This window comes from Gallinula chloropus (genome assembly GCF_964237585.1).
Source record: "Gallinula chloropus genome assembly, chromosome: 16".
NCBI classification, from domain to species: domain Eukaryota; kingdom Metazoa; phylum Chordata; class Aves; order Gruiformes; family Rallidae; genus Gallinula; species Gallinula chloropus.
Window position 1 is genome coordinate 16,193,881 of NC_140101.1, and position 24,546 is coordinate 16,218,426.

At 53.7% G+C, this 24,546-nt stretch overlaps 1 protein-coding gene across 2 annotated transcripts in view; it reads left to right on the forward strand.

Moving 5' to 3' along the window:
* Positions 1-21,399, forward strand: part of NDRG3 (NDRG family member 3) — a gene marked incomplete at its 5' end in the record, with an annotated part of 34,000 nt that extends 12,601 nt beyond the window's left edge. The window contains 14 exons of one of the 2 annotated variants that reach the window (XM_084271652.1): positions 9,124-9,229; positions 9,886-10,006; positions 10,492-10,554; positions 10,874-10,934; positions 12,251-12,337; positions 12,869-12,925; positions 13,995-14,098; positions 14,454-14,519; positions 15,517-15,568; positions 16,816-16,863; positions 17,430-17,465; positions 17,551-17,602; positions 19,374-19,412; positions 19,920-21,399. In XM_084271652.1, the coding sequence (XP_084127778.1) occupies positions 9,124-9,229; positions 9,886-10,006; positions 10,492-10,554; positions 10,874-10,934; positions 12,251-12,337; positions 12,869-12,925; positions 13,995-14,098; positions 14,454-14,519; positions 15,517-15,568; positions 16,816-16,863; positions 17,430-17,465; positions 17,551-17,602; positions 19,374-19,412; positions 19,920-20,098 (1,071 nt within the window). In that variant the 3' untranslated portion in view covers positions 20,099-21,399. The remainder of the gene's footprint in view (positions 1-9,123; positions 9,230-9,885; positions 10,007-10,491; positions 10,555-10,873; positions 10,935-12,250; positions 12,338-12,868; positions 12,926-13,994; positions 14,099-14,453; positions 14,520-15,516; positions 15,569-16,815; positions 16,864-17,429; positions 17,466-17,550; positions 17,603-19,373; positions 19,413-19,919) is intronic. The other variant, XM_084271653.1, reaches the window with a different exon arrangement.
* Between the last annotated feature and the right edge of the window lie 3,147 nt (positions 21,400-24,546).

Genomic DNA, 24,546 nt, shown 5'->3' on the forward strand with positions numbered 1-24,546 from the left:
TTGGACTGCTGTGCTCTGGCACCCAGGTGCTCTGCTTGCTGCCTGGGCCATCCTGGCACCCAGAGCAGTTGCAGCATTTTTCTTAATATTGGAAATTTATTAGTGGCATTTGTTAGTGGCACTGCCATTGGTGCCTTTTCTGGCCAAAGGTGGTGGGCAGAGATGGTTTCCTCATTGAAGCTTTGGCTGTATGGGCATGTGTCTTCCCATAATTGTATGTCATGTGTCTTCCCATGGTCAGACCCACAGTGGATTTAGACTTTGGCAGTCATAGGTGGGTGGGTGTTTTCCTCCCCAGTTTAAGCATTATTCAAAAATGTTATGGCCAAATAGGACACTGTCCCCATCTGTTCTGACCTGTAAATCCCCAGCAAGGAACACTTCCAGCAGGTCCTGCATCTGTTTAACCTCAGATATTTTAAAGCTCCTGTCAGGTTGTTCCTTCCAGTGTCTGAACCTTTATTGTTCACACATATCTTGCTCTCTGAAGTGCAGGGCTCTGGCTGACAGCCGGGATTCTCAGGAAATGGGACCAGAAACCACGTAGCAAAAAATCCCAGGATTTTGAGAAGGTCAGTGGCATTGGTGGCCTTTCTCTGGCTGCTGTCTTTTCTGCTCTAGTTGTTCTGCCCAATCCCTACCTGAGAGCATAGGTTACCAGTGTAGCTGAGGCAATGGCAATGCCACCATGTGTGTGCTTACCTTCCACCTCAATGACAGACCTTGTGGCCACAGAGTCAGTTGCTTTGGTTTCCCAGTGTAGTGGGACAGCAAACCCAGCCCTCATCTCCCACTTAGGGATTTCCATGAGACCATCATGCCTCTGGACACAGGGCAGTGCAGAGGGATGGAAGCAGCACTCTCTTCAATAGCACTTCACTGTCAGCTCAGCCAATCCATAATGTAGAAACAGTTTTATTTTTATGAGTGGTTCTTGTAATCTTCTGGTGGTTTGACCCTGGCTGGAGGCTGGACGCCCACCGAAGCTGCTCTGTCACTGCCCTTCTCAGCTGGACAGGGCAGAAAATATCTACTGAGAGGCTGAGGAGTGGAGATAAGGACAGGGAGAGATCATTCCACAAGCGGCATCATGGGCAGAACAGGCTCAACACAGAACAAAGGAAAGAAACCCCTCTGGTTTATGACACTGCCCTGCACCCCCAGGGACACCAGAGTCGGGTGATGAGAAGTGTGACCAGAGCTTAAAGCACCTCCCCACACCCCCCTTCTTCACAGACTGCGCTTGATCCATGATTTCACTCCCTTCCTTCCCCCATTGTGGCACGGGGAGGGGCAGGGAATGGGGGAATGGGGGTTTCAGACAGTTCCTCACCAGATGTTTTCCTTCTTATCTGGGGGCAGGGTGGGAGGAGCACATTCCTCACCCCCTTCCCCTGCTGCAGCGTGGGGTCCCACCCACAGCAGACAGTCCTCCACAAAGGTGTCTGACATGAGTCCTTTCCCACGGGGCTTCAGCTCTTCCCCAGCTGCCCCAGCGTGGGTCACTGCTATGGCTGCAGTCAGCAATCACAGGATGTCTCTCAGTCTCTCAGGCCCAGACTGCTCCAGCCTGGTCCTCCATGGGGTCACAAGCCTGTGCCCCAGCAAACCTGCTCAGTGTGGATCTCTCTCTCCCTCCCTCTCATCTCTGTGTCTCTCTCTCTGGCTCTCCATGTGCTGCAAGTGCTGGCAGGGGCTGGCTCCAGCGCAGGTCACAGCACCTTCTGTCTGTCTGTCCCTGCTGCAGCGTGGGGCCTCTCCACGGGCTGCAGGTGGGGTCTGGGCCTTTTCCCTGGGCTGCGGGGGACACCCGCTCCCCCACGGCTTTCTCCACGGGCTGCAGGGGCATCTTTCTCTCTGCTACCTGGGGCACCTCCTGCCCCCGCTTCCCTGGCCTTGGTGTCTGCAGAGTTTCTCACATCTTCCCTCTCCCTTCTCTGGGGGCACAAAGCCCCTGCGAGCGGGTTTTTTCCTCCTAAAGGAAAGGATAGATGAGGGTGGTGGTAGAGGATGCAGGTGGATGTTAAAGGAAGCTTGATGATATGATTCAGTTCTAACAAATGTGAGTCAATACCTTAGATTCCCCTTAGGCTGAATTCCCAGGCCTAAATAAGAAATCTGTGGTTTGTCTCTATATGTGAGTGCCCAAAGTAGCCATCAGAGAAGCTACAAAGCTAGAAAACAGGACAAGGGTAGGAAGTTTCAGCCGCCCTGTGCCTATTAGACATTGGCTGCGTCCCATTGGCTGTGGCACGTGACACCACTACTGCAAACTTGTATGGAAGCAGAAGGTAGGGAGCCCCAGGGAGGAGAAGCCATCACTGACATGACAGGCAGAGAAGCATGTTCAAAGCAGCATCTTCGAAGTGCTGCTTTGTGATGAGAAGCAGAATGTGCTCCAGGTCAACATCCCTGGGGAAAAAAAAACCAACAAAAAACCACCATAGAAAACTTCTCTGGTTTTGCACTCCAAGCTCAAACTGAGAACAGCACGGAGACTTGGAGAAGTTTACTGAGAGTACGCTGAGCAAAGAGCAAATGCCCACCATCTATCACAACAGACATGAGAAATGATGCTGGGAAGCCAGCATGACTAAACAGAAGGGCATAGAGGCTATAGAAAACAGAAAAGCATTTTTCAAAAAGCTGGAGCAAACTGGAAAGGTTATAAACTCCAGCATCTTGAATATATGAACAGAGCAAAGCAGGCGGAGGGGGATTTTGGGATATGACCTGCAAAGGGGGAAAAAATAGTAGTCCTGTTTCAAACCTGCCAGAACTGGAACCATGCAAGAGTGCTTGGAGAGCGCTGTGGCTGCTCAGGCTCTGAAAGGAGGACTCAGGGAATATGTTACCATAGGAGAAAAACTAAATTTACTGTTTTCTGCATCCAGAGCAGCTCACAGGCGTTACCGTGCTGGGATGCTCTTCATGCAGAGTCAGCAGAGCCCCTGCCTTAAACCGCCGTGCGTGCTGCAGAGGCTGTAAAAGCTGGGCTGTGGCTGTAAAAGCTGGGCTGTGGCTGTAAAAGCTGGGCTGTGGCTGTAAAAGCTGGGCTGTTTGCCTTTATAGCAGGGTGCCAGCACTGGATGCATCCGCCCAGGAGTTCTACATGAGTTCAAGGATGAAATCATTGCGTGGTTAAGTGAGAGGTTACGCTCCTCTGCGGATGGTGCCATGGTGCTCAGGGACTGCAGTGCATCCATCACCTGTAACACAGCTTGTGAAACATGCCAGAGGAGTCCTGGGAATTCCCCGACCTGCTGTACCAGCTGGGCTGCTCAATCTAGCAAGGAGTGTAGTGGGCAGATTACACAGATGAATGTTGGGGAGTGGTCTGTGTGGTTTTTGCAGAGGGAAGAAGTCCCTCTCTGCAGAGCTGGACTGCAGTTCTTTGAAGGAGTCAGTAGCCATATGAGCAAAGGCAAGTCAGTTGATGCAGCTTACCTACCTGGATTTCCACAAGACAAGACCCTTTACCAAAAGAGGTCCTAAGACATATGTCCTAAGGGACTAAGGTGGCCATGCCATCAGAGGAGAGGTTCTTCCATGGATGAAGTATTGATGAAAAAGGAAAAATACCCCAGCAATTCTTTTCACCATTGCTTGAGATCACTAAAGGAGCACTGTGGAGATCTGGGTTGGGACTTGTGCTGCTTAAATCTGCTCTTAATGGTCTGGAAAAAGTGATGGAAGGTGCAATGGCAAACTGTATTTGCCTTTGACTAGAGATAAAGCGTGATGTACCTTGAGTAAAGCCATTCTATGGTGGAATATAAAAGGGCAGGCTCAGGGCTGATGATAACCCAGAGGCATAAGACCTTAATGTTGCAAGAGATGAGTGAAAATGTCAGCTCAGGGCTTTCAACAAAGCAAATCAATTCTTGTTTATCAGGAACAGAGAACAAAGGAACCTCTTTGTGCTAGCACCTAAATCCACAGCACGCCTACCAGCGTTTGACATGCTGCCAGCTGCCCTGTCTCAGAAAGGACAGAGCATGAGGCACAGTTTTGGAGAGCAGCAGTGTGGTCAGAAAAAAGCTGCTGTGCCAGGACTGACCAGAGAGTCCAGAGCACATCAAGGGGTACCAGACGGGAATCGCAGCAAGTGGTCAGCTCATCCCTGCTGTGGCTTATGGAAGTGGGGTCAGCTGTTCTCCATCTTCCACACCAAGGACTGGGCAGGGGGAGGTCTCACCAGCAGGTACAACATGGTCTACAAAGTGGTTCTTCACCCCACCATTAAGCTTTGACTTTTCTGGTCACGGGGTGAGGTGGATGCCAAAGACATAGGGGGGGTAGCTGCCCAGTCAAAGTGGACACCATACATACCTCCAGCTCAGGAAGTCTCTTTTGACCTACAAATTGTTGGAGGTCAGGAAAATGAAGGGCAGCTGCTGCAAGATGTAAATGTTGGAGAAGGATCACTATGTGCTTGCTCTGTTTTATTTTTCCACAAGCACACGCTCTTGAAGTCAGACAACGCTGGATGGCCCTTTGGTCTCCACAACTCCTGGTCCTACTCCATCATTGCTCTTCCCTCTGTGCCCTCAGGGGACTGCTGGTTTCTGGAAGTGCTGGTTCCCAGCTTATTTGAGTTGATCAATAGTAGCTGCCGGCCCAGGACTCATGTCCCCCACGCTGCTGTTGTGCGTCACAGGCTCTGTGCCTCCGGCCAGCAAGAGCAGGCTGCTGAGAGCAAGGCTGCCTCTGCTGCTGAGTTCCCATTGGCAGCAGCCTGTCTGCAGCTGCTGTTTATTTCTTTAGCTACTGTACAAATAAGGGCAGAAGCTTAAACTCTCTGCAGAGAAACCTCTGATGAAGCTTCCCGTCCCTAAATGAAAATTTAATTTTATCAGGTTTCTGAAAACACGACTGCAGATCAGAGTCTTCTCTTGTCTTCATCTGCCTTGTTTTGCAGACTGAAGAGTTGTTAAAACCTGGCTGTCTCCTGGCCACATCTTTTCCACATGCCACTCCTATCCCTGCTTCCCTGCACTATGGATCAGATCTGAGCCCAGATCATAGCTGGAGTTAGACAGCTGCAAGGGGAAAATCCTTCAGTCTCCTTTGAAGCCTCACTGCTCGATGTGTCAAAGCTGGCCTGAGCAGCAACCAGCAACGCAGCGTGCCAGTGTCTGAGAAGTAAAGATGACAAGTGTCTGATACTTTCCAGCACTGCATTTTGACATGAGCAGTGGGCACACACCAGGAGAGAATATTCAGAATTGTGGGTGGGCAGCAGTTCTGGAGGCAGTGTGACACAGGCAGGACAGCTGTCTGGGTGGCTGGCTGGGCAGGTGTATCTACAAGAAGGAGGTGAAGAAAGTGGGGTTCATGAGGGCAGGGGTGCAGCCTGTGAAGCTGCTTCTCTCTCACTGAGTGCTCTGGTGCCCCTTGTAACTGGGTTATTGTGCTCCGTGTTCAGGGGAGCAATAAACCCACAGTGAGGAAAGGAAATGATAACGATTTTATGGCCAGTTCAAGGTGGCAGTTATACCTTACAGGTGTAGGGACCGTTGCTGTTATCTTAAATGTGATACCTGGGGTCTGTATTAGGTGTCTGCCTTATGCTGTCCCTTGGCTTTGATGTATGGGAAAGCTGCTGGGGAGGAAAGCAGGAGACAGGGAAGTTGTGTGTGCTGCAATTGTGTGACGCCTGACAATGGCTTTGGCCTTTGCAATCACAGATCAGGACAAAAGCCCTAAAGCTACAGGGCAAAGTTTCGGAGAAAATAAAGTTCACTGGAAAAATAAACATGGAAATACCTGCAGGGAAGTGAGGGATAAAACTCTCCTATCTCCTGGTAATCTTGAAAAGGAGATCAGCACAATGGTGCAACGTGTAACTGAGCATGTGAACACAGAAACCTTTGTGGTGAATGGAGGGTCTGCTGCTTGCTTTGTAGAGCTTGGGAGAAGCCTTTCAAAAGTAACAGGCTTTAACTGGAGGAAGCAGGAGGGAAATGGCTTCCCCAGGAGGAGGATTTGCACCTTGTCTGGGAACTAGCTCGAGGAAAAACAAAAAATGAAAGCACTCCTAGTCTAAGGCTCTGTCAGTGCAGAGTGAGAAGCCTGCAGATTTACCATCTTAAATGTTTTAAAATGCTGCTCACTGAGATATGTGCTAGGGAAGGGATTTCTCAAGTTGCTTTCATCTTCAGTGGCTGTTCCCTGTGTTGGAATCACTAACGTGACCGAAGGAGCAGAGCAGCAAGGTGAGTACCCTGCAGGTGGGGCTGGTGCCCAGCAGCGACACAGAAAGCCACTTCTTGACAAATTAGCAAGTTTTCCCAAATCACAGCTGACACAGTCTGCAAGGTCAAAGTAAGAGGGAGAGCAAGGATTGGGGTTTGTTTAGGAAACTCTTTTCCTTTCCTGCTAGAGAGCCAAGGCCCAAGCTCACCTTCGGAAACAAAACCACAGGGAATTGCGCTACAAAACACATTGAGGTGCTGGAGCAAAAGCCCCCAGGGGAGGTGGGTGTTGGTGGAGGTGGGTGTTGGTGTTTCCAGTGCTCTGCTGGGGGTTGGCACTTGTGAGCTTAGCAGTTAGGTCAGAAGGACTTGTGCTGCTGACTTTCGATGCCATCAGCTCTTCTGTTGGTCTCTGCGCTTTCTTCTCTGTGGGCTCAGTTTGGGTTTCGTGCTTCTCTCTGCTAGCCAGCCTCCTGCTGCTGCTGGTAAAACCCTCCCTAGTGCCCTGGTTGTGCCATTGCACACACAGCAATTAGCGTAGCCAGCCTTGTGCTCAGGGCAGCGTTACTTCCTCTACCACCCCATGCACTTTCCTCAGGCCCTGAGCTACAGCCTGGGTGAGTTAGAGCTGCTGTGGGACAGACTGACAGCCACCAGAGACCCACCTGTAATGGCAGCCAGCTGCTTGGTTAGCTCAGGCGCGCCGTGCCGCTGGGGCTCGCGGGCTCCGGCCGCTCTGGCGCTCGCTGGGCTCTCCCGTGCGGTTGTTGCGCTTCACCGTTTCAGCCCTGTGCTGCCGATGGCACCCTCGGCCTCCTCCACAAGCTGCCAGCTTTGGTAACAGTCTTGTTAACACGTGCAACCTTGGGGAGCATTAAAACACAGGCCACTGCTATGGCTGCACACCACAAACCACAGGCAGCCCAGGGACCTGAGTAGATGGGCGAGGGGCAGAGCCTGGCGGTTCCCTGGTGGCTCAGGAAAAGAGGCAGCAGGCAGCTCTGCGTGGATCCAGGCTCGCTGGGCATGCCTGGATTTGGTGTTCTCTACGTGTGCAGGACGCCTTGGCCCACAGATCCTATGGACAAGGGATTCCTGTGAGCTGTATCACCTCACCTGCCTTGTTCCCTTGCCTGCAGGCAGGTCAGTGCTGCGTTGTGGCTACTCTGGCTTCTCCATGTGCACAACGCAACAGCTGCGTGCAAGCAGAACCCAACCCTTTCTGAGGATCAGAGCAGTCAGAGGTGTCTTTTTGTCCCTCAAGGTCAAGCTGGAGAAGGCTTCAGGCTGCCTTGGGGATTCATCTATGGCAGTGTGCTCCTGGTACCATTTCTGGGGTAAGGGGAGAGGCTTTGGGGCCCCAAGGCAAAGTACAGCCGGAGGGATGCAGATCTTTCACCGCAAGAACTAAATCGGTCTGGCCCACAGCCAGCCCTTGGGAGTGCCCAGAAAGGAGGGGCGAGGTGGGTGTCTGATGTGCTGTAAGCCAGGTACTCTCACCTGTCCCATATGTGATCTAATCACTTTCTGGTGATTGGAAATTACTGTTTAAAAACATTCACAGACTTTGTATAAACTAGTAACAAATATTTTTGAGGCTGTGTGTCCTGTCTTGGCTGAACCATGAGGCTGTTTGGTATTTTTTTAGTATCAAGGCAACAGTTGGTGCTTTTTACAGCGTCAGTCAGAGCATGTCTCCTTGGATTGCCATAGCTGAGAGAAAGGACTTTCAGATGATGTGCACCCAGCCGTACTGCCATCCCTGCAGCTTTTCCAAAGTGCATAGTGATCCCAGATCAGTGTTTGCTTCAATGTGCTATTTTAGTTAAACGCAGACAGCTTTGTGGGCACTTCTGTGCTTCTTATCTTGAGGTTGTGGCTTCCGTTTCTGCACTGGACAAGCACTGGAGAGGTACCTGTGGTCCCTCTGCTCTCCTGTGCGAGAGGCACAGTGCAAGAAACCCTCAGTGTCGTCCTTGGGGAAGGGTGTGTAGTTTTGTTGGCAAATAGTCCTGAACTCGGTCATGAAACTGCTCTGCCAGCACCCAGCGGGAACCTGCCTGGGCCTGGGCCTGGGGGGCAGAGTGGGCAGTCGGGGCCCGGTGCTCAGCCTTCCCTGGGTGACAGGCCAGGGCCTGCGGGCCAAGCTGCAGCAAACTGTGGAGAACACTGATGGGGTCTGGGCCAAAGGGCCCACGTGGGGCTGCAGTAGCCAGGCAGCCTGCGAGGGCAGCGGGCCCTTGGCTTCCATTTAACTCATGTAATGCTGTTGAAGGGAAAAGCTGCCGCCCGCTCCCCTGTAGATGGGTATGACCACCCAGCCAGCCAGTGGTGGGGTCTGCAGAGCTGGGTCCCAGCCACCTGCCTGCTCTGGGTTGTTTCCTGCACTCTGGTACGTGGTCTGCAGGGGCTGGGGCTGCCGCCAGCCTCTCAGGCATGATGGTGTCCCCTCACATCATCCCCTTGCCCGCAGACAGGAGGTTCCAGGAGTGTGGAGGCACACTGAAGAGAGACCTGTGGGCTGGTGAGTTGGAGGGAGGGGGAGGACAGCTGGAGAGCAAGGCCTTGGCTGTGGGAGTGGAGCTGTGGTCGTGATGCCACGAACCCCTAGGACAGATGGACACATGATACCCAGCTTCTGCTACGGTGCAGCAATGTCACTAAAAGCCACTCAAATGAGATCTTGGTCACAGGAAGACGCAGCCCCCAGCCCTTCACACATCTGTACGAATGCAAGCTGCTTTTGGCAGTGGTTGGAGAGAGATTTGATGGGGTTACAGATTGCAAGAGCTGTACTGAGCCACCAGCTGTCGATAGGAGAGCGGTGTTGAAGTGTGGATGAGGCCCTTGCTGCTGGGCCTCAGCCAGTGCCTCCTGTAGCATAGGCAGCACACCTAACACTGAGGCACCTTCTCTCTCTCTGCAGGAACATGACATTGAGACAGCTTTCGGAGTGGTCCACGTCACCATGCGGGGCACACCCAAGGGGAACAGACCTGTCATTCTCACCTACCACGACATTGGCCTCAACCGTAAGCCCTTGCATTCACAGGACCCTGAGAAAGCTGTTTGTGGTATTTGCTTTTGAGTGTGGGGACTAGTGGGACTGGCCTGGAATTGAGATGAGACAGGTCATTCCGGGGTAAAAAGAAAGGTCTGCAGGAGAGAGAGCATGTGGCACGCTCCTCTCTCTTCCAGCAGCCCTTGAAGGACAGGGCCAAGGTGGAAATGAGTCCACCCACCACCCTTGGGCTCTGACTGACTTGTTTCACTGTGTGCTAGAGCTGTCTCAAGGCATCCGTTCCCTGGATGCTGGGCAGGGGAGCAACTCCCTTCTGCAAGGCTGCAGAAGTACTGTAATGTTTGTGGTGGGCTCAGCTGCCTTCTCGTGTCCTCCCACACAGCACCTCCTGTTGTGTCCACACAGGTGCGCTGCAAGGATGTCCTGCAGGTACCCTGTTTGTGGGGGTGTGCATGCAGGGCTGTCATGTGTCTGCCTGGCCTCTAGTCGCAGCAGTTCCTGTGCTGGGACTCGCTGCCGCGCTGCAGTGCGCGTACCCCCAGCACCCGCTGCCCCGCGCCGTGGCAGGGCTGGGCTCACGCAGGCTGTGCTGTGCTCTTTGGAGGGTGGATCACAAAAAAACTTCAGGAAATGGCTCATTTCTTTATTTTTTTATTGCTGCTGCAGACAAATCCTGTTTCAATGCGTTCTTTAACTTCGAAGACATGCAAGAAATCACTCAGCATTTTGCCGTGTGCCACGTGGATGCACCAGGCCAGCAGGAAGGAGCCCCCCCATTCCCATCTGGGTAAGAGCTCTGTGGACACCCTTGTTGACTCGTGTGGACTGCAGTCAGACTGAGGTAGCACCGGGGTTAAGCTAACTGGGACTGCCAGGCAGAGTGTAGTGGGGGGCAGCTTTCGGGAGCAGAGGGAATGGGAAGATGAGGAGGCTTCCCAGGGGTGCTCAGGGGACTCTCCTACTGCTGAAGCCTGGGAGTGCTAGTGCCAGTTCTCTGACTTGAACATGAGCCCAGCTCACTGCAGTCTAACTGGCATTCCTTCCTCCATCTGTCCATCCTCCCACAGAAGTCTGTCCAAAACCCACAGCTCTCTGATAGTCTTGCTCAGAGGGATGGGAGCTGGCTGCAATATACAGTATCACTGCAAAATAATCACCTGTGCACATGTCCATCAGATGTCCCTTTCTCTCCTGCCTTGGGTACAACTGGAAGGTAACCTCTATTGAGCTGTATTTTGAGGTGCTTTGATTTCAGTCTCTCTTGGTTTTCAGGTACCAGTATCCCAGTATGGATGAACTGGCTGAAATGCTGCCTGCTGTTCTGACGCACCTGAAGTAAGTCTCTGAAAGGAAACAGGGTGAGCCAGCTGGATGCTGCCATTCCAGCACCTGCTTGTAACTCCTGACATACTCACTGAGTTGTCCCAAGAGGCCTGAGCACCTCCTAACCTGACTGTGTAACCCTGTCTGGTTCCTGTGCTGGAACATTGTCTGCCACAGGAGATGAATTGTGACTGCTGCATCATTGCTGGGTCATTTTGAAAATGAGCCATAAGTGACCAGCTGGATGCAGAGAGGGGAAGGGCTCTGCCTCTGGGGATGCTTTGTCTGTGAGCTTGTTACCCTTGCTGATTGTGAAATACCTGTATTTCAGCCTGAAAAGCTTCATTGGGATTGGACTGGGAGCTGGCGCTTATGTCCTCAGCAGGTGTGCAGTAAGTATCTCCTCATTTCCTTGTGACTGATAGGAGCCATCAAACAGAGCATTTGTGGGACACAAAGTAGCAGTAATTACAGCAGGCCTGCAGGGAGCCATGGGAGAGCTACTTCACATCCAGATGGTTAAATTGGAGCAGCCAAGGCTGCTCTGAAGCTATGCCAGACGTGGAAAGATTGTAGTGTGATGTCGTTGCATCAGGAGAGCCCATGGTGACTGCTCGGAATTTCCAGCCTGGTGTCTTCACAAAGACTGGCTGCATTATGGTGTGTGTTTGTGACACCAAATGATCGATTTGGGGATGTGCTGTGAACCAGCACTGATGAGGAATGTACATTCCACCCTTTGCTAAGAGAATGCCAGCTTCCACATTTCTCTCTAGTGAGTTTTTATAAGCACGTGGAATCAGTGCAGATAGTTTAGCAGCCCAGGAATTTGCCTGGGACTTTCAGAGATGGTGTTAAAGAAACCCCAGAACCAGAAACCTGGCATTCTCAGTAAAGTGTGCTTCAAGCTGTTGAGTGCAGAGAGCTGCTGATCATATAGACCACATACTGCTTCTCAGAGCCACTTCACCATGCAGCTGCCCCTCCTACAAAAAGTTCTCTGCTTCCCATTTCCTCTGGTCAGGGTTGAGCCTGGGGCAATGTGTCTGCTCTGTTCCTTGCCTTTTCCATCTCGTGTAGTTTTCAGTCTGGAAAATAACCCTTCAACCCCAGCACAGCTCCAGAAAGCTCTTGCTGTGCTACCTAGATTGCAGTTTCCTGCTTGAGGACAGTTGTTTTCCTCCTGCTGAAGCAGTGCTGCTCCGTGCAGTGGAGCAGAAGAGCTGCTGTAAAATGCCAGCCGTGGAGCAAGCCTAGAGCCCAGAGGTCTCTGGTTATGTTAGATTGCTGGGTTGTGTTTACAAGCAGTTCTCCAGGTATTTAGTACCTGTGCCCCCCACCCACCCCCTCCAGGTAAAAACTGCAGGGTGCTGGAGGTGCCAGGCTAGAGCAGGGAAAGGGCTGTCTGTGGGCTGGGGGGCAGTGGGTGCCCTCCAGTGAGCCGGACACCCATCTGCCAGAGCTCCCCAGTGCTGTGTGAGCAGTCAGTCCCTTGGTGTCAACTGAATTGCATAGGGTCTGGCTGGAGTCAGCCTTGGGCCAGGCTCTGAAAGAACTGCTGGCTGCCTGGTGCAGAAGGAGTTCCCCACCTAGTCTTCATTTTGCTCTGTCTCCCTTTCACAAGAAGCCTTCCAGCTGCTGTGCCTGCTGTGTACCAATGTGTGGGCTGAGTCCTCCTCCTGAGTGTGCCTGTGCTCTCTCCCCACAGCTCAGCCACCCTGACCTGGTGGAGGGACTCGTCCTTATCAATGTTGATCCATGTGCAAAGGGCTGGATTGATTGGGCAGCATCCAAGGTGAGCTTCTCCTGTGGAGCACAGCTCTGCAGTGCTTAACGTTTGTGGAGTAAGAAGAAAAAGGACAGAGTACCAGAATTTGTCAGTTTATGGTAAAAAAGCCCATATGATCTCATTTCTGACCCTGCTGTGTTCTCAGTCGGGGTGTAGTACAGCCTCCACTGTAGGAGCAGGGTTGGGTACGGTCATATGTGAATGAGAGACCCTGGTAAGCTGCTTGGAGATGAGTGGCTGTTGAGCACACAGCTTTCCTCTGAGTAGTACTCAGGCTTGCAGCCCTCATTTGGCTGAGGATGAATGGATCCTTTAATTGTTACTCTGGCCACTTGCAGTTATATAGGGCTCCAAGTTTCTGAAGAGTGGGGTGTTGTGTGTGCACAGGTGTCTCTGGACCCTGATGGGGTGGCTTGTTTCTTTTAGTGCTTTACCAGTTACTTTGTTATTTTCTTTACTCTGAGAAGCTACATTGAAATTTGTCATGAAACTGCATTTTCCAGTTATTCTCCTTCCTCATTCACTGTTGCTCTTCAGCTTTCAGGCTGGACAACCAACATAGTGGATATTGTCTTGGCACATCATTTTGGCAGTGTAAGTACCCATCAGATATTCATGTTGCCCATGGAGCTGTAACTTCTATATGTTCCTGCACTAAAATAGCTCTGGTCCTGGTGGAAGATGCAGAGAGTAGTATCTTCCCAGTGTGGTGAGCTCACATCAGGGCTTTGCACATCCTCATGCTCGCCCATCCAGAGATGTTAAGGACACTAGTCCTGTCTTTATGGTGCCCAGGCAACTCTCTGCAGAAACAAGTGGCAGCTGGTACTCTGCAGCCAGCATGGAAGCATTTGTGTAGAGCACAGATCAGCTGGGACTTGGCTGTGGGATGTTTTAAGTGTCCAGATGTTGAACTGCTGCATCATGCTCTTCGTCTTCCCCTTCAGTTTCAGCAGAGGCAAACCAGCTGGCTCCTGACCAGCAAGCTTAGAGGGCAGCTGAACGTGCCTGTGCCCCACACACGCTGCCTGTGACACAGAGCAGACCAGTCCCTGACCTGAAGCCCTCCTGCAGCAGCACATACCAGCACTGGAAGGAGTCACAGAGCTCCCTCCTGCTTAGCACATGGGCTGTTCCTCACCATTGTTCCTTCAAGCCCTGTTGTTACATGCAGTGCTTCCTTGCATTCCCTTTTCTCTCTGGCTCTAGCTCTCACTGGAATGCAGTTTCTTTGTATAACTGGGTCTTGGGGTTCAGTTTTCCTTTCGTCCCAGTCCTGGGGCTTGCCTGTAAAGCTTTGCTGCTTTAACATTAAGCATAAAGCAGAAGACTTTCCTAAACCAGAGCAGTTTGTGTCTGTATAAGAATTAGAGGCTTGGGAGCTAGCTTCTCCCTTCTCAGGACACCTTTGTACTGCTGCACAGCAGGTGAAAGTGTCACAGTGAAAGTGTCACAGTGCCAGAGAACAGCCCTTAACACCAAGTCATGGAACTAGTTCCTGGAGCCTGGGAAGTAGCACAGCCCAGAGTCGCTGCCCTGTCCTGTGTGCAGGGGAGCCATACCTATGGAGGCAGCTTGGGGCTTCAGTATTCTTACAAACATCATTTCTTTACTTGGGAAACACTTATGTACTCTGTCTTCTGATTGTTCTGCCTCTGTACAGGAGGAACTGCAGGCAAATCTGGATTTGATCCAAACGTACAGGCTTCATATCGCACAGGACATTAACCAGGACAACCTTCAGCTGTTCCTCACCTCATACAACAGGTACAGGATACCTCTGCTTGCTAGGTTGCTCCCATAGCTTCCATGCCAAGTAGGTTTCCTGCTGTATTGAAGCATCTTCCTCAACCAGTATCCTGAGCCAAGCTCAGCCTCATGCCTGGATGATCCTTTCACATCAGTAGATCATCTCTCTAGGTACGCAGCAGGGTTGCCATGAGAACATGGATCCCATGGTCTGGCAGTTGCCTCTGGGGGTCCTGCTCATGGTGTGACACAGGCAGTGATAACCTGTGGCCTCGGTGCTGGAGCCAGCAGCCCTGGCTGAATGCTGTGCACTCCCTCAGTAACCAGGTCCCTCTGCTGATTTGATGGGGAACTCTTCTGGTTTGTTTTTCAGTCGCAAAGACCTGGAAATTGAGAGACCAGTTCTTGGCATGAATGAAAACACTGCAAAAACACTCAAGTAAGTTGCTCCAAACCAGCCTGTGTCACTTACTGTGTGCAGTCCTTGCAGCAGAAAAACTCTTGCTGCTCCTCAGCAAGAACCCCACAAGCCCAAGTGCTGAGAAGACTGTTCAGACTGTCCCAGGCTTTGGTGCAGTCCTGTCAGCTTGAGCAGGACAGAGAGGTGCCTGGGAGCCCTTTTGTTAACAACACACTGAGACTCTCCAGAAGGCAGGCTCAGAGGAATGTGTCCTCCCAGCAGTGGCTGCATTGCCTGGCTGTTAGTGTGGATCTCCATGCCAGTAGAGTGTCTCCTTAAAGGTGGGGCTCCACTGACTACCAGTCTGCAGCTCACAGCCTCTTCAGTCTGATTTTTGCCATGTAGTCAGCACATGAAGGTGGGGTCCCCAGCCACCTCTTTCTTCCCTTCATCTGTAAATGAGGAGTGTAAATTCACAGCCACTTGGGCAGAGGCCTCCTGTGTAAGTTTTATGTGTTGAGAGTTAATTGTTCTTCAGAATTACAATACAAAAATGGGTATGAAGGCACAGGTTTGCCCACAGAGGCTTTGGTAGCATGACATTTTTCAATACATTCCCCAACATATTCTGTGTTTCTTCCTAAAATCCAACCCAAAATCCAGTGCTGAGCAGTAGCTAGCTTCAGAAGCATTAAACTCCAGTGGATGTGGTTATTCCCAAATTCCTAACAGACACTTGTTTCAGAGGGCATGCTCCCATTTGCAGCCTGGGATGGGGTTTCTCCCAGCCCAAGGCACATCTCACCTGTGTGCAACAGTAGTGGCAGTTGGTGTGCATGGAGGGGGACAGGATGTGTGCGTGTGCAAGCCCAGGAGGGTATTTTGGTGCAACAGAATGCTGTGGTGTGGTGGCAGGTAGGGATCTTGCTGAGCATTGTTACCCTCTCATGTGGCTGTTGGTTCACAGAGCTCAGCCTTCTCAGCAATCCCTTAGGTGCCCTGTGAGTAACACGTCTCTGTTTTGGGTTTTGAGCAGATGCCCTGCCTTGCTAGTGGTCGGTGACACCTCACCCGCCGTGGAAACAGTGGTATGTATATGTTGGGGTGAACTCTTCCCTCTCCCTCAGAACCCTGCCTCACCCAGCAGTCCTTTCTCCTCGCCCAGAACTACTCACTTTGTCCCAGGCTCCTTTCTGGTTCCCCAGCTGTTGAGACCTGCCAGCTGCTAGTGGAGAGCTGAGGCTCAGGAGGCTTTGTGGCTCTGCAGGGCACCTCCAGAGGGGTTGGATGGCAGGGTCTGGGTCGCAGAGTCCTTGTCCTGAGCGCCTTGTGCTGAGGCTTGCCTGGGGTTTAAAAATAAGCAGTGTGACTCTCATTCCTGTGGTGAGGAGTCCCATACAGCTCTGCAAAAACACTGCATCGGAGAGAAGGCAGCGCTCAGAAGCATCTCCTTCCTGTTGTTCTATGCAGACCTCTCTAAGCCACTTCCCTCCCAGGCAGTGAGAAACGGGGCATGGCACACTGCAGCCTAGCTGTGGTGGATGTTGCTCCTCCCCATCAGCCAGTGACTAGGAGGAGGCCAGGGGTTTGTGAACTAAAGAAGTTGTCTTAAGAAACCATGGATAGTGTAGGAGTCTCCTAAAGCAGTAGCTTGGACCTAGGAGCCATGCAGGGAGAACTGCTGCAGGGTTTTTTCTGCTTGTGGCCTGTTACCTTGTCATCAGTCTGTTTGGTCTGGAAGTCTGAGGCTTCCTCCAAGTTTTGAGCTGGCTGGGATAATATTCCTGAGGGTTCTCATTGCTTAGCTGCCATAGCTGGGGAATGGCATCGGGTCTTCTTGATATTGGCTTGTTTATCTGATTGCCCAGGTTCCCAGCTGGGGTGCCTTTTCCTATAGGCCCCCCACCTATTCCTTTCCAGAAGCCTTGCAGAGAAGAGGTGGCTGTGGTCTCCTGGCCTGACCAGTGGTCTCCCTCCTGTCTGCACTGAACAGAAGGCTCCTTCCCTCCCAGTCTCGCTGCCAGCCTGGACAGAGCTCCAGGGTTTTGTGGTGCATCCCCAAAGCCAGGGGAGGGTTTCCCATGAAGCCACGGCCCCATCGCTCAGAACAGAGACATTCTGCCACCGTGGGGTCCCCTTTGATGGGAACTGCTGCCCTTCCTCTCTGCATCTTTCATTCACTGTTCTCTTCCTACATGGTCTCTGCTTTCTTGCTCAGTCCTCCTTGGTCCCAAAGAAGCTCCCATTGCTTCTGGTGCAGCTGCTCTGCATTTTACATCTGACTCTTCAACTTCTCTGTGTGATATCATGTCCCTCTTTCCTCCTTTTATTTTAGGTTGAATGCAATTCACGTCTTGACCCAACCAAAACTACCCTCCTGAAGGTGAGTGCCACTCATTCCAGCCCCCACAAAGTCATTACTTGTGCTGAGGCCAGCTCCAGTTAGGTTTTTGCCTTCCATATATTTAGCATTAAGAACTTTGTGGGCAGTCACTCAGTCACAGTTCTGTCCTGCGTGGAGCCAGACTTGAGAAACAAAGCTTGTCAGGAGGTCCCTAAATCCCTGCTTTATGGCCACATCCCTGTACCTTCAGCCCTGCCTCCCCCCAGCTCTCAGCCAGTGCCATCACCACTTTATACCAGCCCTTCCCGCCCTCGGCTGCATCTCTGCAGTGTGCCAGAGCTGCTGCATGGAAGGGTTGGGAAGAGGGGCAGGAGGGTTACTGCTGGCTTCTAGCATAGGGCCTGAGATTGCAGCCTCCAGGGTGCAGGGCTCCTTCAGCAACAGCCTGGCAGAAGATGTGTCACCAGGCAGGGCTCTGGCTGTGGAGGCTGAGGGAGATGTGTGCCTCCTGCAGCAGCGCAGCCCGCGGGATGGGCGGCACCGGGGGCTCTGGGGCTGCCCTGGGTGCCAAGGATGGTTCAACTGCCTCTTGTTTCCTGTTGCAGATGGCTGACTGTGGGGGCCTGCCCCAGGTGGTTCAGGTGAGAAACACCTCCAGTGTCCCACAGCATTAGAGCTGTTTGGAGCCCTTGCTCTGCTCACACTAACACTGCTCTGTTCCCACAGCCCGGCAAGCTGACCGAAGCCTTCAAGTACTTTGTGCAGGGAATGGGCTACAGTAAGTGGCAAACAGAATTTTCTGGTTTGGAGTGGGATTGTGGGGAAGGGAACTCGGCCTTTCTGGTCCATCCGAGCCCATTGGCATCTTTGTCCCCACCCATGAGTTAGTGTGGTTGCCAGGAGATCCATCCACGCTGGAAAATCAGCTGGTGTGCTAAAAGCCTTAGCAAAGCAATGTTGTTCCCTGGCCTGTGTTTAATCTGCGCTGCCGTTGGTTGGAGTGATGACCCCTTTTTGGTTGCTGGTGTTGGTAAAACCTTGTAAGTCTGTCTTTGTGCCAGTCCAGAACAGTGCCACAGGAAATCCTCTGAAATCTTCTGTGCACCCCTCTTCTGGAGGGGAAGGAGTTAGTGCAGCCTCCCCGTGCTGAGGGCTACACAGAAGCTCTTTCCTTTCTCCCCAGGCTCACCAGGGGTAAGCAGTGTCTTAGTGTGAAACCCTATAGTGGCAGAGCAGGGTAACTTCTGAGGCACCTGGGGAGCCCAAAGGGAGCTGTCCTTTGATCCAGTGCCTTGCCCTGTGGCTTCCCCTGGTGCTTGGAGGCAAAAGGCATTGTGTCCCGAGCGCCAGGCTGGCAGCTGCTCAGCTCCCCTGCCCTGGGGACTCCAGAGACTGGGATTTTCAGGAGAAGGGCTTCTCAGTGCACCATGGCAGTGCTGTCTCCATTCCCGACACCTTGGCACAGCTCTGGCTTGTCTGCCAGGGGCAGGGCCAGGAGTTCCCTTCTGTGGATGAGGAGCCTTCAAAGGCCAGAGTTAGGGGAGGGGACAGTTCCGTGACTGGCCGCAGTGACACTCCCACAGCCAGAAGCCCTTTCCCAACTCAGGGGTGTCGGGGCTCCCCTTTTCCTTTGAGCTCTGTGTAGTTGACATGAACAGTGTGGGACAGTGTGTTCTCCAAGGCTGGCAAAGAGCCTGGTCCTGTGGAGGGGAGTCCATGAGAAGGCTCCCCCAGCCTCACAGCCTGAGAGTGATTCACTGGTCACATCTCTCCTGCTCCTGGTGTTACTGAAGTCAGAAAATGCTGTCATCAGAGCAAGGACTTCAGCAGAACTTAGGGGTCAATCTCTTGCAAATGGGATGCACAGCACCAGGAGAGGACAGGGTAATTTTCTACTCCCAGAATCAGTAGCTAGGCCCAGAGTTGTTTTCCTGACTTTGGTGGCTAAAACTGTTGGCACTTGTTAGCTGGGTCAGCAAGGGCTCCTCTCTCAGCGAGGAAAAAAGAAGCAGATCAGCAGCTTATCATCTTTAGAAATGCACAAGACAGTTGCTCAGCAGCTATTCTTGTTCCTTCTGTGCCTTGTGTAAACTGGAGGGGCCTGTGCTGACACTGCAGGTGGAAGGCCATGCTGTGCAGGAGGCTTGTAGCAGAGATCTGATGCTGTCCAGTCAAGGGGAGACATGCCCTTCTGCGCTGTGCCTGGCATTAGTGTACCCCAGCTTCCCCACCGCAGGGGAGTGACATTGCTGTTGAGCAGTCACAGTGTGTAGGGTGGGAGGTGATGTCACCAGGCACATTACAGTTTCCAGCTGAAGGTGTGGAGGAGATCTGGCCCTGATGGCTTTTTGAGTCAGCTTGGTGTCTCCCCAAGATGCTCAGCAGCAGCTGTTTGCAGAAATACTGGGACCTCTGAGCGCAGTGTGTGAGCTGGGAGTGGAAGGCAGGGTAACTAGGGACCCCAGGAGCAGAGCAGCTGCTAGTCACACACCACAACTAATTGGCTCTTTCCTGTATTCATCCCTTTCCTTGTCTCATGTTGTTTCCAGTCCCTTATGTGCAGCTCAGCCACCTAAGCACTGAGTCAGGTACCTTCACCCGTGCATCCGCCTTGGCCCCAGTCTGTGTCCTGAGTGGAGTGGGTTTGGGTGCATCGCTGTGTCTCGGCATGTCCCGCTGGCCTGCGCGAGCTGGGCTCCTCCATCGCACGGCGCCTGCGCTACGGGTCTCACCTGTCATTTTGTCCTTTGTTGGGTGTTGCATGACTTGAGCGCTGTGGTTTTCTAGAGTGACAAGACTGACTTTCAAAAGGTCCCCTGCACAGCAGCTGCCTGGGTTTGCGCACGTGCCGCGACCGCGCTCACAAATGGCCAGGGACACTCCTGGCCTTTGCTCACGTTTTGGACCTTTTGAAATCGGGCCTGAAACATGTTGCTTTAGACGTGCAGAGACTTGATCTTGGTGGTGAAGAGTGAGTTTTCTCCTGAGGGTATAGCTCGTTCTGTGCTTACCCAGGGACACGTCTGAGTGACTGATGACAGGAGCTTGCAGGAACCTCCCCCCTTCCTCAGGCTCACTCTTGTGCTTCCTTGCAGTGCCAGCGGCCAGTATGACCCGGCTGGTGCGCTCCCGTACTCACTCCTCCTCTAGCGTGGGCTCTGGGGAGAGTGTCCGCAGCCGGTCTCATACCAGCAACCATGGTGAAGGAAGTGCTGGAACCCCAGAAGGAATTGACCTCCAGGATGTACCCCAAACCATGGAAGTATCCTGTTAGGCAGGAGCCCCTCTTCTGGATTCAGACAACGCCACTTGCCCCCACCGAACCCACTCAGAACCCAGCATTTCATCCAACATGGCATTAACTGTTCTCTCTAACCTGTGCATGCCCATCTGAGCTGCCACCTCCTTGGTAGTCTGTACTTGGCATTACTTTGGTCCTTTCTCTATGCCCCTGGCATCAGAGCCTCTTTAAAACTCATGAACATTTCGCGGTCTTAGTAAGTCACGTTACTGTACATTTCCTGTCTGTGCTGTGTATCAATCCAGATGACAGCCGTTGTCTCCCCTGTTCATTTAAGTATAATTTCTGTGGCTTTGTGAGGTTTAGAATTGCTTTCTAGTTGTGCTTCTGCTAAAGGACCCTTGTGGTGCAGTTGCTATGGCATCTGTGGGACGTGGGAAAGCAAGACCACGATGATGGGAAACCCAGGTGCTTCTGACGGAGCTGTGCCTGGCGTGCAGGGCCCACCAAAGTCTCTGTGCTCCTAGGACTCCAGGCACGCCAGGGAGGGAAACACATGGTCAGAAACACTGTCTTGGTCTCATCTCTGTATGTGTGTTAAGAAGGAGCAGAGCGATTTCTTACCTGAGCCTCAAAAAGGGCGATTAAAAAGTAACTTACACTAACCGAGGTGCACTATTAACCGAGTACAAGGGATTGAACCACAGCAGCCCTGGCCCCCAGACTGCCTCTGCTGACCCCCTGCTGTCCTGCAGAAGGGCCAGGCACAGTTAACACCTGCTCAGGCTTCTGCCCTGGCACAGACGCAGCGTTAACATTGAGCAGGTTGTGAATGAGGCCGCGGTGCCCGTGCCACGTTAGCGCCAGAGATCTGCACTGCCAGCTCTGCTCCCCTCTGCTGCCAGCCCCAGGCACTGACCCAGGCTGGGGAGGTACACCCAGTGTAAATGGCTGCTGGCAGGCAGATCCCCTGTGAGTCGGTCAGAGCCGTGAACGGCGATGCCTGGGGCAGGTGCTGTTCACTGTCTTTGAGGGATTCACAGTTCTGCTGCCTTTTAACATCTGGCCAGGTGCAGAGGGCAGGAGGCAACGGCCTGGGTGTGCCAGGGTCTGGCTGTTAATGGGAGAAAAGGGATGAGTGGTCAGGCTACTTACAGGTCTCAATAGATGAGCAAAACACCCTCAACTGCTGAGCAGCCCTGACTCGCTGGGAGCCAGCTCCTCCCAGAGTCGTGCTCATGTTCTGCTCCATTTCAGGTAGGGAATGGGACTGGGAGGCTCTGCCTGAGGGGAACTTTGTACCAGGTATTAAATAAAGCTATAACTGAGTTCCATTGTTACCCTGTGTGCTCCTCTTGTTTCTCCTGGCATGCTCTGACACCCGGGCTGGCTTTGTTGGGTTTGGTGGCTCCCCCATGAGCAGCAAACTCTTCTCACATAGCAAGAGGTGGCCGTGGGGAGCAGCGTGCCCAGGCCACTCTGCTCTGAAGGCCCTGGAGAGCTGGTTTCTGTGGAGACACAAAGAGAAGCTCCCAGCTGTGGCAGAGTGGAGACTAAATGCAGCAAAAGGGACAAAAAGGCCAAGAACTGCCTCCAGACAAAGTGTGCCAGGAGTTGCCTTCCCTGGTGAGCAGCGCTCTGCTTCGTGGCTGTGGCACAGAGGGAACCCGTGGCCAAGGGAACGGTGGCACCGAGAGGCAGAGGGCAGCTGGGCAGCGGCCTGAGCTCTGTCTGCAGCCAGGCAGGGGGAGCAGCGGGTCACTGACACAACCATTTCCTCATCTGCTTTGCAGCTCCAGCTCTTGCTCTGGGTTTCAGGTGGCTGCGGTCGCTCTCTCAGAAAGCCACTGGGCCCGGAGGGGGTTCAGCTGTTGGCCACAGAGCCCGGGGGGCTCCTGCAGCCTGGGGGAAGGGTAATCGCCCCCACCCTGTTCCCATGAGTCACACACTGACTCAAGAGTGAGAGATGGGGCGGGAAACCCCACACCGGTTGAACGGTGATGTGACAAAGCAATTAAAGCAGCAGCAATGGAAGTTTGAGTCTGGAGAAGACAGGAGACTCTCAGAGACACCAGGCCACTGGATTCAACCAAAGGTTGTTGCTGCTGCTGAGCACAAGTGCTGGATGCAGAGTAACACCTGCACAAGAGGAGCTGCCGGCCCTGCGGCCCCGGCGTGTTGCTGCCAGAGAAATGGGTCTTCCCCAGAGTGCCTTATGAAAATACAGCAAGAGACCAAAAGAAAGGCAAATGTGATATTAAAATGACAATGAAATGAGTGAGAGGAAATAATACCACATCGGGGTAGTGCGAGCTTGCAGGGACTGGTCAGGGTGGTGCGGAGCAGGAGAGCTCAGGACAGGGAACCCTGGTGAGGGAAAAGCACCTCTGAGCTTTCCTGGGGTGGTGAGGGAAGGGCCGGGGGCAGAGTTCAGTCGCCGTGGTGGTTCACAGGCACCAGCGAGGCAATAGGTGTGCTGGGGGGTGCTGTCAAGGGGACTCAGCTGTGGCCTGGGGGGCGATAGAGCTGGAACATTCCAGCTTCCCCACACCCTTGGGACTAATTCCCAGCTGCTCCAAAGCTCGGCACACGCTGGGTCAGAGGCGCCCCAGCACCCCACTCATGCTGCAAGAGTGTGTCTGCCTCGTGCTGCTCCCGCAGCTCAGCTCTGCGCTGGCTTTGCTGGGGTCACTGGCAGCGAAGCGCTGGCTGTGGTTTCTGCTGGCTGGCTGCTCAGCAGAGGTACCTCCGGTGCTGGAAAGTGCCAGAAAACCACGGGCCTTGTCAGAGGGCAGCTGCGGCCATGGGCTGCTCCCTCGTCCTGCCCCACGGAGCCCCCTGGGGCTGCCCAGGCTGGAGCACGCTGCACACTCACACCACATGTGCTGTAGTGCTGGATGATGCTGCAAGGAGTAACAGCCAAAGATAGTGAGTTGGGAGGCTTGGAACCAACACTGAAATAGATATTATATATATGTATGGATACATACTTTTAAATTATTTTGGTTTTCTTTCCACTTGGATTTTAAGCTGGGAGGGTGGTGCAGCGGTGGGCTGAGCCCATCCTGAGAGGTTTTCAAGGTGGAGCGACAGCCAAGCTGGAGCCTCTGCTGCCAGTCACACATTGAGGAGGCAGCAAGATGGGGGATGTCAGGGGCTCCTTCCCCTTCACAGTGTCCGTTGCTTTATCTTAACCCCCAGAACAGCCTGTGTGGACGTTGCTGTGGGTTGCTCCAGCAGTGACCAAGCTCAGCGCAGGCAGGGGGTGAGGGTGCAAACCCCAGAAGCTGTGTGAGGGCTGGTGGGCGGCTGCTTTCGTAACAGCACTTTTCCATCCACATTTCACACCGTCACCGTGGTTTGCGATTGACCAGAGACTTTGAAGACAACAGCGTAACTACAGCAGGATGTGCAGCCGCAGCGGCCTGGCCGAGCTCCGGGGCTGCCGAGCAGAGCAGCAATCTGGGGGGGGGGGCACAGCAGGGCAGGAAGCACAGTGGGTTGGGGGGAGGTGCTGCACAGGCGGCCATCAGCACCAGCACCTGGTCCCAGCCCAGGTTGGCAGCACAAACCTCTGCAAGCACAACCCAAGGGCTGCCAGGCAAGGGGTGCATCAGAGGGTCCTGACCTTGGGCAGGGGAGGGAGTGGGGGGGGTTGGAGGAGGAGTAGTGTGCACCGGCTGAGCCAAACAGTGTTTCCCTTGAAAAGGGAAACTTCTGCACACCTTTGGGGAAGGGGCATCTCCCCCCCCCCCCCAGAACCTGACCAGACACGGCCACAGCCAGGTTGGCAGCACCAGGTGCTGTGCCAGGGCACCCACACACGGCCGGGCAGCGTCCCACCCGAGCCAGCACCGCACACCAGCCCCGGGCCAGCATGTGGCCCTGGAGCAGTTCTGGGCAGCAGCCCCTGCCAAGGAGGCACCCTGGGACCCCCCCCGTGCTTTGTCCAGCCTCAGCCCTCGAGTCCTGGAGTCAGCTCTGCTCATGCACTGCCCGGACCTCTCTCCCTCTCCCCGCGCCCCCTCCCCGCCCCCCCAGCGCTGCGGTGTCCGGTGAGCCCCAGGACACACGGGAGCAACCTGAGTGAGACGGAGAAACCCCGCTGGGGCGGGCGCATGTCACAGGAAGCCGCAGCCCCGGCACCCTGCGCTCTGCGCCAGCAGCAGCCACTGTGGAGGAACCTGGTCCTGGAGCAGCGGGACGGGGCGAGACCAGCAGGACCTGCAAGGCCAGGGCTGCCCCGCGTGTGGGAGAGCCGCCCCGTCAGAAGACCCCCCCCCCCATCTCTCACACACACACACAGACTCCACACACACGTATCCTGGGTGTCCTGGGGACCAACCGCACCGGAGCAGCTCCCCGTGGGGCAGAGCCCAGCTGCCCCGGCCCCGATGGCTCCTGCACAATGGTGTCAGCAGTGAGAAGCAGCAGGTGAGTGGGGATCCCCCCCCCCCCGGCAAGGGCAGCAGCGGGCCGGG